This window comes from Lithobates pipiens, unplaced genomic scaffold (genome assembly GCF_037356315.1).
Source record: "Lithobates pipiens isolate NorthernLeopardFrog02 unplaced genomic scaffold, aLitPip1_a1.2 Scaffold_18, whole genome shotgun sequence".
Lineage (NCBI taxonomy): Eukaryota > Metazoa > Chordata > Amphibia > Anura > Ranidae > Lithobates > Lithobates pipiens.
Genome location: NW_027507758.1, coordinates 302,791,909 through 302,805,920, shown reverse-complemented (window position 1 = coordinate 302,805,920; position 14,012 = coordinate 302,791,909). Strand labels below are relative to the sequence as shown.

At 39.6% G+C, this 14,012-nt stretch overlaps 1 protein-coding gene across 2 annotated transcripts in view; it reads left to right on the top strand.

Moving 5' to 3' along the window:
- The window catches only part of GRIK2 (glutamate ionotropic receptor kainate type subunit 2), a 984,426-nt gene that overhangs the window by 642,955 nt on the left and 327,459 nt on the right, over positions 1–14,012 (top strand). For both annotated transcript variants that reach the window (XM_077487191.1, XM_077487190.1), the window contains 2 exons: positions 8,825–8,932; positions 11,752–11,865. In XM_077487191.1, the coding sequence (XP_077343317.1) occupies positions 8,825–8,932; positions 11,752–11,865 (222 nt within the window). The remainder of the gene's footprint in view (positions 1–8,824; positions 8,933–11,751; positions 11,866–14,012) is intronic.

Below are 14,012 nucleotides of genomic sequence, written 5' to 3'. Positions count from 1 at the left end.
TTCACTGTCTGTGACCGATTTCCTAGGAAGGACGCAAACTATTGGAGATCTATGTCTTGGACTCCGGCTACTTCTGTGAGGCGGACGAGTAGAGTATAGTGATCTACTGTATCAAACGCTGCACTTAGGTCTAGCAGTACGAGGAGACACAGCTCTCTGTCATCTGCTGCTTCGAGGGCGTTGTCCCAAATCTTAAGGAGTGCTGTTTCTGTTCCATGACCAGGGCGGAAGCCTGATTGCAGTGGGTCCAGGAGTTTGTGAGTATCCAGGTGGAGTTGTAGTGATGTACTAAAGCTTTCTCCGTGATCTTAGAAATGGTGTTAAGGCTTGTAATTGGCCTACGGTTGTTGGGATCCTGAGGGTCCAGTTTTGGTTTCTTGAGTAGAGGTTTGACGATGCCTTGTTTGAGGATGCTGGGAACAACCCCTTCATGGAATGATCGTTTTATGAGGTGGGTTATGGTTGGAGCCACGATGTTGGCGCATTCTTTCAGTAGTTTTGTGGGGATGATGTCAATAGGTGCGGTACTGTCACGCAGTTTATTAATGATGTTTTTTGCGGTGACTACGGTAATTGGGGATAGTGAAAATTTTGGCGGTTGCGGTATGTTGGTGCAGACATCCTTTTTTATGTATTTGCTGGCCAAGGTTGGATGTTTTCTTCTGACAAATTGTTTCCCTGATGGTTTTGACTTTATCAATGAAAAAATCAGACAGTTTGTCATAGTAATCCTGGGATTCACTTTCTGGGGCCTCTAGGCATACCGGATTCATTGATTGATTAACCAGTTTAAACAGTTCCCATGGTTGGTTTGCGGCCGTTGAGATTGTATATGAGAAGTGGTCCTTTTTGGCTTTGAAGATTGCTTTCCGATAATTCTCTGTGAGACCTTTGTAGTTAAAGTGGTTTTCCTCTGTGGTATTTCTTCTCCATGTTCTTTCCGCTCTTCTGCGTTCTTGCTTTAGTACGGCAAGGGAGCTATTAAACCATCCAGAGTTTTTCTTCCTGATGAGAGCCCTGCATTTTGGTGCTACCGAGTCTGCTGATTGCAGCAATGCCCTGTTCAGGGAGTTGAGTGTTTCCTCCGTAGAGTGGTTTAAGGTTATTGTAGTTATTTTGTTGGACAGAGTGGATTTGAAGGATTCGTAATACAGTTTTTTATGTGATCTGGTCCAGTGCGTTGTTGTTACAGGATTATGTTTTTCGTTGGTGATGTTGGTAGTGATTTTGAATTTGATGGCATGGTGATCCGTCCATGGCAATGTTATGTTGTCGAGTATGTTGACGTCAATGTTCTGTTTGAAAATGAGGTCCAGGGTGTGTCCTGACCCATGCGTGGGAGTCTTTATCAGTTGCTGGAGACCCAGTTCTTCTAGTTGATTGAGGCAGGCAGTCGCAATGGGGTCTTTGGGCTCATTTGCCTAAAGGTTGAAATCTCAGAGTGCCAGGAAATTTTTAAATTTTAGGGCGTGCATTGCAAAGGATTCTGTGAGGGGTGAAAGAAGATTGGACTTTGGTTCCGGTGGTCTGTAGCACAGTAGAATATGAGTGGTGTCATGGGGTGTTGGTTGAAGATATAGCGTCAGGGTTTCCATAAAAGGCACTGGGTTCTGAGATGATGGTTTAGTGAGATCCAGGTGACCTTTAAAGATCACTGCTAGGCCTCCTCCTTTTTTCCCTATCCGGTGTTCGGTTAGAATCCTGTAGTTTTCCGGCACCAATTCAGTGAGGATGATGTTGCAGTCAGAGTTTAACCAGCTTTCGGTGATGAAGAGGCAGTCTATATTGTTCTCGATGATGAAGTTGTGTACTTCCAGTCTATGTTTGACTGCAGACCTGGCGTTAATCAAGATGCAATCTAATTGTAGTGGTCGAGTAGATGTCTTCCTGTGGTTGGGAGTTGCTTGTCATCCGGTTTTTAATAGTTGTTCTCTTTGAAGTATTTTTTGTATGGAAGATGGCAATGTGGTGTTGATGTTCCTTAGTATGTGCAGAACTTCAGCTGAGTATTTGAAGTAGCACATGGTTTGTGGATGCTGTTGATGGTACTATGGGCCTAAGATGATGATCCTGATCAGGGTATTGATCCTGAGGAGGGGCTAGGTATCAGACTTGCCGCCGTGCTTGAGGCTATTAGCGCGCAAGTTGATCAGGGGATGCCTATATGGATGCAGAAGGAGTTGTTGTATTCGGTTGCTGCCTGTTCCGGCTACCTTTACTTGAGGTGAAGGTCTCCACTCAGAAAAGAAGTCTGGCTGTGACCTGGAGTAGTCGTCCTAGGATAGCGTGAAAAATGGAATGGAGGCCGGAGGTAGAGGTATGCTAACCTACGGTTGTTCCTGATTGTTCCAGAGGAAGACGAAAAAACCCCCTGGCAGTAGCAGCCAAACGCACCAGTAGGGCAAAAATTCCTTCCTGACCCCCGTAGGCGGCCGGACAGAGTCCCTGGAACAATCACTAGGGGGGGAGTGGAGGTGCAAGCTTACCTGGCTGCAGTGGTCCCCGTTAAACACCGGTGAATCTGGCTTGCTCTCAGCCCATTTCTGGAGAGCTGTCTGGTTGCCCCTTGCAGTGGGATCTTTAAAATGGAGGGGAGGATGGAGGTAGGATAGAGGTTAGAGACTCCTGTCTTACCTCCTGTTTTCAACTCCTGGTTATTAACGCTCCACTTTAGTTAAAAAATCCACTTGTGTTCACAAAATCCACATGCAAGCCACCATCATGGAGCAAGCTCCTGTAGGAGTTTGTATAACTACTTTTATACACCTGTGAACAATTAACCCCTCCCCTAAATTAGCAGGAAGAAAGAGAAAAAAAAATGCTGTTAAAAGGTGTCAGAAATTTTTTTATAAAAACACCCCCAAAACAACACTTCCAAGCAGAAGCAGTCAAAGCACAACTCCTGGTTATTAATGCTGCTTGATATGCGAATCCACCTTGGTTTTCAAGAAAAGCTTCATCCAGTACTATCAGTATCTGAATCAGTCATATGATGCATTAATATTATTCCTTCATAATGTCAGAAATATGACAAGTTTGTCATTTAAAACAAATCTTTTTCTATAACTGTCACCCACACATGCATATATCTGAATTTCTATTCCAGTGCATTGCCATGCCTTCACTTAAGCATTTCTTCTATTCATCTCTGTGTCAGATGAACTGCCATCTACACTGAGCAAAATTATAAACACAACACTTTTGTGTTTGCCCCTATTTATCCTGAGCTGAACGCAAAGATCTATGACTTTTTATATGTACACAAAAGGCCTATTTCTCTCAAATATTGTTCACAAATCGATCTAAATTTGTGTTAGTGAGCACTTCTGCTTTGCTGAGATAATCCATCCATCTCACAGGTGTGGCATATCAAGATGCTGATTAGACAGCATGATTATTGCACAGGTGTGCCTTAGGCTGGCCACAATAAAAGGCCGTTCTAAAATGTGCAGTTTTACTGTATTGGGGGAGTCAGGGGGGTCTGAAAAACAGTCAGTATCTGGTATGACTAATATTTGCCTCACACAGTGCAGCACATCTCCTTCACATAGAGTTGATCAAGTTGTTGATTGTTGCCTGTGGAATGTCCATTCCTCTTTAATGGCTGTGTGAAGTTACTGGATATTGGATATTGGTCCTATACTCCGATCCAGAGCATCTCAAACATGCTCAGTGAGTGACATGTCTGGTGAGTATGCTGGCCATGCAAGAACTGGGATGTCTTCAGCTTCCAGGAATTGTGTAAAGATCCTTGCAACATGGGGCCATGCATTATCATGCTGCAACATGATGTGATGGTCGTGGATGAATGGCACAACAATGCCATTGAATATGAGCATTTACTCACTCAGGTCGGTTATGATGATGAACTGCAGTCAGGTCGAGACCCCGATGAGGCAGACGAGAATTCTGATAAGCTTTGCTAAGATGGTTTCTAACAGTTTGTGCAGAAATGATTTGGTTATGCAAACCTATTGTTGCAGCAGCTGTCCAGGTGGCTGGTCTCAGATGATCTTGGAGGTGAAGATTCTGAATGTGGAGGTCCTGGGCTGATGTGGTTACACATTGTCTGTGTTTGGGAGGCTGGTTAGATGTACTGCTAAATTCTCTGAATTGCCTTTGGAGATGGCTTATGGTAGAGAGATTAAATTTCAATTCAAGGACAACAACTCTGTTGGACATTCCTGCAGTCAGCATGCCAATTGCACACTCCCTCAAAACATCTGTGGATAAAACTGCACATTTTAGAGCCTTTTATTGTGGTCAGCCTAAGGCACACCTGTGCAATAATCATGCTATCTAATCAGAATCTTGACATGCCACACCTGTGAGGTGGATGGATTATCTCGGAAAAGAAGAAGTGCTCACTAACACAGATTTTCACAGATTTGTGAAGAATATTTGAGAGAAATAGGCCATGTGTGTACATTGAAAAAGTCAAAGTTTTTTTTTGATAAATAGAGGCAAAAACAAAAAGTGTTACATTTATCATTTTGCTCATGTATATTAAAAAAGTTCTATGCTTCATTAAAGTGTCACTAAAGGCAGGATTTTTATTTTTTTGGATAGTGTAAGGGAGGGTTATAACCTCTTCCAGGTTTTCTGCCATCTGTTTCCCATTAGGTAGATTTCCCTTCACCTCCTGTCCCATAGAGAAAACAGGAAGTGAGAAAAAATCCCTCTAAAATGTGTAAATCCCAGCATTGCACCAGGGTCGCCAGAACTAGTGTCTGCATTGGAAAATGTACCCTCTATACTTGTTCCAATGTCAACCCAAAACTTGTGATTTTCTTTTACTTCCACTTTGATGAAAATGGTAAACAGCAAAAATGGAGAGGGTGAATCTCCCTAATGTGGACACAAACAAAAAACTGACAGGTGTTTTAATCCCTCCGCACTCTATCTAAGTGGAGCTTTGGCAATTGGATAGGCTAAATTGATGTTTGACCAAGACGAACCTCCTAAAGCAGTGAGAAGTGATACAGTAGTGCCGAAAAGTGATAATAGTTTTTTTATTTATTTATTTATATAATAGGTTTCTCAGTAGTGTTTAGAGAATTAGCAACTATAAAAGTAATGAAAAACTTTTAAAGAATGGAATGGCATTTACAGTGGTGTGAAAAAGTGTTTGCCCCCTTCCTCATTTCCTGTTCCTTTGCATGTTTGTCACACTTAAGTGTTTCGGAACATCAAACCAATTTAAACAATAGTCAAGGACAACACAAGTAAACACAAAATGCAATTTGTAAATGAAGGTGTTTATTATTAAAGGTGAAAAAAAATCCAAACCATCATGGCCCTGTGTGAAAAAGTGATTGCCCCCTAAACCTAATAACTGGTTGGGCCACCCTTAGCAGCAACAACTGCAACCAAGCGTTTGCGATAATGTGCAATGAGGCTTTTACAACGTCCTGGAGGAATTTTGGCCCACTCATCTTTGCAGAATTGTCCTAATTCAGTTATATTAGAGGGTTTTCGAGCATGAACGGCCTTTTTAAGGTCATACCACAACATCTCAATAGGATTCAGGTCAGGACTTTGGCTAGGCCACTCCAAAGTCTTCATTTTGTTTTTCTTCAGCCATTCGGTGGTGGACTTGCTGGTGTGTTTAGGATCATTGTCCTGCTGCAGAACCCAAGTTCGTTTCAGCTTGAGTACACGAACAGATGGTCGGACATTCTCCTTCAGGATCTCTTGGTAGACAGCAGAATTCATAGTTCCTTTTATCACGGCAAGTCTTCCAGGTCCTGAAGCAGCAAAACAGCCCCAGACCATCACACTACCACCACCATATTTTACTGTTGGTATAATGTTCTTTTTATGAAATGCAGTGTTCCTTCTACGCCAGATATACTTGGACACACACCTTCCAAAGAGTTCCACTTTTGTCTCATCGGTCCACAGAATGTTGTCCCAAAAGTCTTGGGGATCATCAAGATGTGTTGTGGAGAAATTGAGACGAGCTTTGATGTTCTATTTGCTCAGCAGTGGTTTTCTCCTTGGAACTCTGCCATGCAGGCCATTTTTGCCCAGTCTTTTCCTGATGGGGGAGGCATGAACGCTGACCTTAACTGAGGCAAGTGAGGCCTGCAGTTCCTTGGACGTTGTTGTGGGGTCTTTTGTGACCTCTTGGATGAGTCGTCGCTGCGCTCTTGGGGTAATTTTGGGCGGCCGGCCACTCCTGGGAAGGTTCACCACTGTTCCATGTCTTCGCCATTTGTGGATAATGGCTCTCACTGTGGTTCGCTGGATTCCCAAAGCTTTGGAAATGGCTTTATAACCCTTTCCAGACTGATAGATCTCAATTACTTTCTTTCTCAATTGTTCCTGAATTTCTTTGGGTCTCGGCATGATGTGTAGCTTTTAAGGATCTTCTGGTGGACCTTACTGTGTCAAGCAGCTCCTATTTAAGTGATGCCTTGATTGTGAACAGGTGTGGCAATAATCAGGCCTGGGTGTGGCTAGAGAAATTGAACTCAGGTGTGGACAACCACAGTTATAGTATGTTTTAACAAGGGGGGCAATCACTTTTTCACACAGGGCCATGGTGGTTTGGATTTTTTTTCACCTTTAATAATAAACACCTTCATTTACAAATTGCATTTTGTGTTTACTTGTGTTGTCCTTGACTATTGTTTAAATTGGTTTGATGTTCCGAAACACTTAAGTGTGACAAACATGCAAAGGAACAGGAAATGAGGAAGGGGGCAAACACTTTTTCACACCACTGTATATACTGCATATAATAAATGAGTATGTTTTAAAAATATTTTAGTTAATTTATTTATTTAAAAGGCAGTCCACTTTTTGTTAAAGGCTTCACTGTTAAACCTTACAACATTTTTATCAATCTCTGAGGCCGCGTACACACTTTGTTCGTCAAACAATCCGACAAACAGTCCGCTCAAAATTTGCATGAACGGACTTGACCACACACGATGAACGAACAGTCCGCTGAAAGCGTGCGCGATGACGTGAACGGCACGTACGACGGGACGAAAAATACGACGTCCAATACACTGCAATGCAACCTTCGCCGTGTAAATCCTTTCTGAGCATGCGCGAAACTTAGTTTGTCGAACAAGCCTACACACGAGCGGACTGTCCGCTCAAACCAAGTTTCAGCGGACTGTCTTACGGGAATTCCGAAAAACTTTGTTCGTCAGACTGTCCGCTGAAACTGTCCGCTGAAGCCCACACACGAGCGGACTGTCCGCTGAAACACTGTTCAGCGGACAAAGTTGGGCGAGCAGTCCGCCCGTGTGTACGCGGCCTCAGAGGTGAGCTCTTTGTTCTTAAAGGTTAAGTTCCCCTTTAAACTATGTTACATATTAAAGTTTAACTTAAGGAAAAATGTTTTATTTTTATTTTGGATAGAGTACTTCTTTTTGTCCCCTGTGTCCCATTGGAGATTTCCCCCTCAAGTCCTGTCACACAGCCAAAACAGGAAGTGAGAGGAAATCCTGCTGTGTCGCCGTGTGTCCCCATTGGAAGATTTTCCCTCTTTTAATGTTCTGATGTCAACCTAAAATTGTGATTTTCTTTTACTTTTTACTTACAATTGATGAAAAAAGTATACAAATAGAATGAGAGGTTATCCCTAAAAGGGAGGCATAGACAGCAATGAAAACTGACAGGTGATTTAATCTATTTACATCCTATCCAAAACTAAAAACTAAAAAAAGTTTGGCCTTTAGTTACACTTTAAATGTGTACTTAGGGTGTAACAAGTAACATGTTCCAGCTCCTGCACTCCTCAGCCCCTGAACCTTCCCCACTGTGAGAGTCAGTGCTTTTTTTCTCCCCACAGTCACTGTAACATATACATTTTAGGCACAGCTGTGTCATTCATTCATAGGGATCTGTGAATGTAGAAACTACAAGTCATGTCTCCCACTGTGGATTGTGGAATATGAGCATGCTGATCAGCACATTTGAAGTCCATTCACTTATCCTACAACATTTTAGCAGAAAGCCTGGACAGAAGTATGAGCACAAAGCTGGATGGAGAGTGTGCAGGAGCTTGACATTGCACTCAAAAGCTGTTGATCGTGGGTGCAATGCTTTGCAGGATCCTGTAGGAAAAAAAATAATAAATGCAAAAAATACACAAATATGTGCATTCTTTCTTTTTCTATCTTAGTGTAGACTTCTGGGAAAATCAGTGAGCCAATCACACAAGCAGGAAATTATCTTTCTGGGGGAGTTCTGTATACATTCTGTGTACAGAACACCTCCAAGTAGCCATATTGAATTGCACATTACATAAAATTACAGAGCTGCAGATTGAAAAGGAAAGGTAATTTTTATTAACATTCAATTACAATATGACTTGTGTCATAATTGTATTCGCAATATATTTTGTACCCTTTACCCTTTAATGACATATGTATGTAAATAAGAATAAAATAAAATATTTTTTATTAAGATTTTTTTTCAACAAAGAATAAATTTCAATCATTAAATGGCGTAATATTTTTTACTTTTTACCTCTGCTAAGATATATCATATGCATCATTCAAATTTATTATGTGGAGGAGTTATTTTTATATATTTATATCAGATCAGCTATTTGGTTTAGTCAGTCACCTATAACACTTTATAATTCAGTGCTTTTTACAGACCACATAGCTTTAAATTATACTTTAGTTACAATATCAAAATATGTAGAAACTCTTGCAAGCACAAGTGCTCTGACAAAACAAAATCAGCCACAAGGTAAATAATTTAAATGTGTCAAATGTTTTATCTTTTTACTTTTGCAAACATTAATATGATCTCTTTTATGTACCTTACTCATGCAAATTGCATTTTTCTACCTTAGGCTCACTGGGAAGGCCTCACAGGTAGGATAACTTTCAACAAAACCAATGGCTTACGGACTGACTTTGATTTAGATGTGATCAGTCTCAAGGAAGAAGGCCTTGAAAAGGTACTTGATATTTTTTAACTTATGGATCAGGGTTAGCACAAATATTGAAATGTGATGTGAAATGTGAGGTTTTCTTTGATGTAGTGGTTGTTTATAGTTTGCTTCACCCTGAGATAATAAATTGAATTTAAACTATTAGTAATACAATAAACTGCTAATGACCATGCCCTGGAGTGTTTTTAAAGAACGGAAACTAGTAAAATGCTGAAGGTAAATTAAAAATCTACATATTCCCTGTACAATATGTGCCAAATAATTGCATCTGATTCATTATGCACCTGAATAATATGATGTATGCTGAAAGCTAAAATGAAAAGTGAACTTGTATTAGAATATTTTTGTATAAAATAAGAATGATTTACTAAAGGTGTAGAGGGTGTTCAAAGTGAATGTTATTAAATAAGGAGAACTGTGCGTTTACTTTGGATACCAAATCAAGGGAGGAACCTTTAAAAATAAAAACAATTTTTGTTAAAATAGGATTTGTTTTTTTCAGTAAACCTAAGTTGATTTGATTTGCTAAAAGGAAATAGGTTGTTCACTTTGTAATGGAATTTTCATTTAGCTTAGTAAATTACTTCCTTTATCCTTCCTTTTGGTAAGTGCACAGTCTATATTGCTTCAGTAAAAATGTCCTACTGTGATTTGTCTATTACTGTAAATACAGTATTCACAGTGAACAAAAGAGGGTACAAAGAGATCCTTTTAAAAGCAATTAATTAATGAATTAGTTGTGAGCGTATTTAAAAAAAAATTAAAGTGCACCATGCTTCTGGGGGATTGTTTTTTTTTTTTACTGAAATGTGCTGCTAAATCTTTTTTTCTGGGCTTTTTTTTGTTTTTAAAATTGAAATACATGCCCACAAAACTGTTTCCAATGTTATTCTGTCAGTTACCCATGCTGCTGAATTGCTATTTTGTGCTTCTAGAAGTAATACCGTGCCATAATGCTTGCCATTTATCTGTGTTTGGCCCAAACTAGTCTAATGATGCTATACTCATGTTTTAATTTAGTATATATTTTGAGATCGATATATATGTAGAGAGTATACCATTTTTAATAATTTATCAGATTAATTACATTATGAATTAAATAATGCTGGTGCCATAGTGAGAAATATTCAGATTCAAATAGTGAGAGCTAATTTGATATTTGCTTACATCGATCTGAATTTAGGGCAACAAAGTAATCAAAGTATTTTTATTTATTTAGATCTATGTTTCTGTAAAATAATATTTGATTTGGTAATGCATATTCCATTGGTCTGGTATGGTTAAAATGGTGCTAAAAAAGAAGGGTTCCTACTTTACTTCCCTCAAAAAAATCATATACAGTATATATAGGCTCTTTTTTTTACTTTACAACTATTACCAATTACAGTTCATACATTTAATACGGATTTATATTAAAACTAAGCATTTTTGTGAGTTTATTAGTGAATGTAATCAATCAGCATACTATATCCCACCCCCATAGTGTTTAGAAATAGGAGAACATGGAGGGAGAGTGGGGGGTCACCACTGTGTATTCACCCAAATGTATATCTCTATAGTCATGTGGGCTGCACAGATAAGAAAATCAGGAGATAAAGAGCTTATAGGGGAACTGAAACTTGAGCATGCTTAGTAGATGACAACATCTGGTCTACACTATCTCAGGCTGCAAAGGGGACATGGAGAAAATGGGAGGGCTGAAGGCAGGATCAACCAGGCATATTTTACTCTATACAAAATGATTGCTTTAGTGGCAATACTCTGTTCTAGAGCATGTAATGAGAGTTTTTTCATAATCTATGTTTAACGACTTAGGCTTTGGCTGATGATGCATTTGAGGCCATCAACACAGGAATGTTAGTTAAAGTGTTTGTAAATTCAAAACTTTGTGAATTCAAAACTTTATTTTTTATTTTGGATGAAGTGGGGGAGTATTAGAACCCATTGGCGTCCATGCCCTGACTAGGTAAATTATTCCTAGTCAGGGAATGCCTGTTCTGGAAACAGCTGTCTAAGAGGGAAATCCACTGATATCATAGAGATTTTCTAGTATTTCCTGCTGCCTCTACAAGAGAATAAGAAATATCTCTAACACTACAAAAACAGCAAAAATAAACTTAAAGGCAGTTTACTAATTATATTCTTTACCAAAAATGTAAGAAAAACGTTTTGTCTATGTTTTGGACATGTGTTGGAACTGTCTATTAGCCATAATGGTGCACTGGTTTCAGCTAAATTATTAGCTTTACACATATCCAATTGCTCTGTCCATGTTATTTCAAACAGCAATAAAGAAAATGTCTCTCTTAACTGAAAGCTAGGCTTCAACTAAGTTTATCAGTTGCTGTCCTTTATGACTAGGATGGTAGCCAGGCCTAAAACATATTTGTTATTTTGCCTCACTCATCAGAGCAGGAAAAACTATAACACTAACATCCATTGGTTTCATAGAGCCATAGGTTTTATCACATGACTGTGGGGGTGATTTAGTAAAGGAGAAGTGGATGTTTACTTTGGAAAGTAAAAACTTAGCTTAGTAAATATGGTGAAGCTCTGTTCATTTAAATAGCCAAAAAGTGGAACATAAATTTAAATCTAAAGAGCTAATTAAAGTGAACACACCTTATTCAATAAGTCAGCTTAACATGCACTTTCAAAGTCAACATTCACTATTTCTTTATTAAATCAACCATCACACTACACAAAAATCTTGCATTTTACTTTCTGATAAACAATTGTTGTATCTGTCAGTAAGTTTTGTTTAATATATTTTATAAGACATGTCTGATACTAGTTGCTTATTTTATCGCAATCCTTTTTTATAGATTGGAACATGGGATCCTGCAAGTGGCTTAAACATGACAGATAATCAAAAAGAAAAACCTGCAAATATTACAGATTCTCTTTCTAACCGGTCTTTAATTGTAACAACAATATTGGTAAGCCTTTTTATATACTTCAGATACTATAAATTATTTTTTAAAACACATCCATACTGCAGTTTGAAATATTCTACTTCAAACCCAGTGAATACACTACAATAATTTACTTTTAAACTAGAGAAAAACAAATAGATACAGTATATGCCATCTAACACATCACCATGGATAGCCAGGGGCAAATAGGGCCTAAGGCTTTTTATGGTCATATAAGAGTATAATGCCAAAACTCTGTCACTATTGCCATTCTCCCTATATATTTTTCTGGAATAAGTTGTTCACAGTGCCTGCAGTTGTGTGCAAATCGATTTGGGCATAAAGCCTGCTTGGTTGTAGCACAGCATAATTTGAGTATAGTTAATTTGGAGTTTAGTTTTCACTGACTTTTTTTTTAAATCAAAACTTGTTTATTAATAAATTGCTCATATGATACATACAGTCAATGCAGTATGAAAATAGAAAGGTAGTACATACAAAACAAATTTTTCTTTGAGCTTGCATATTACCCAAGCAATAACAGAATATAGTGAAAATAGTGAATTTTCCCTTTTACCCCTCCTAACCCCAAACAGAAAGCATTTACCAGCACTTTCGATCCATGTGATTCATACTGTATTTACTATCTCTCTCTCATCTGTCTGCCTTCCCCCACATCAACTGTCAACCACTACAAAAGGAGCCTATCTAGTACCAGTTGTGGAGGGGCAAGGCTAGAGTCATCCAGCCATGGCTGCCAGATGAATTCATATTTTTTTGCAGCCTTCCTGTGGCTTTAGGCCAAGTGTTCCCTAAGAAGTAAAGAATTTACATAAGCAATCCACTGTTTTCCTGTGGGGACTGTGGGTGCCACCCAGTACCTTGCTATAAGTTTCCTGGCCAGATACATCAACTTATTGTACATTCCTTTCGGATACATTTCCTCATGAATTGCCCCGAGCAAGTACACCAGGGGGTTCAGGGGAACAGGAACCTGAGCTAGTCCAGAGATGCATTGAGACACCTCCACCCAATATCTGTGGAGTTTTGGGCACCTCCAGAGTAAGTGTATAAGGTCCCCCTGGTGTACTTTGCATTTTGTACACAGGGGAGAGTCTCTACTTTCCCAGCTATGGAGTTGTATTGGTGTTCTATATGCTCTGTGTAAGATAAATAATTGTGACAGTCTATGAGGCAGGTCCAGTTCCATATGGGAGGCTGCTTTCAACGTGGGATTCGATTTTGTGACCAGGTTAATTATGGGGTTGTCTCCTGCATCCTCTCCCACCCTGCCAGCTGTTGAATTTGTGAGGCTTTGATATACAGTTTAGGATGTGGTACAGCTAGTCCTCCTTTATCCTTTCCATACTGTAGGGTGGTTAAGCTAATCCCAGGTTTTTTCTTCTTCCATATCAGGTCTTGCATTAAGGAATCAATGTGTTTGAACCATTTGTTTGAAATCCACATAGGTGAATTGTGGAACACGTATAAGAGTTGCAGAGCCCATACCATTTTTTTTAGATTCACTCGTCCCACCACTGACAAGGGAAGCTTACACCAACTATTGCATTTAGCCTTCTGCTTGTCTAGTAGCAAGCCCAAGTTCAGTCTAAGGTAGTCTGTTGGATCTGGGAATACCACCACCCCACGTATTTAAAGCTGTGCGTGATATCAATCTGGCTTGCTACTGCTGGCAAAGGCTCCGCCAGGAGGTCAATGTGCATCAAAATTGATTTGGACCAGTTAATGGTAAAGCTTGAAAATCCTCCAAAGTCAGTTATAACCCCATCACTGTTTGCAGAGTGTCAGCAGTGTCTCCCAGATAAATAAGTGTGTCGTCTGCATACAGATATATTTTCCAGTGAGCCTCTGTGAAACCCTAAAACCTCTGATGCGTTGCAGACCTAGATGGCTAGAGGCTTTACCACCAAAGCAAACGGCAATGAGGATAACGGGCACCCCTGCTGGGTGCCTCTATAAAGATCCAAGGAGGAGGATAAGTTGTTATTGATACGGAGTCTAGCCCTGAGCCCTGAGTACAAAACCTTCACCCAAGCAATAAATTGGCTTCCCAGACCAAACCTTGCCAGGATTTCCAAGAGGTAGGACAACTCCTCACTGTCAAAAGCTTTGGCTGCATCCAGTGACAGAATGACCCTACCCCCAGGATT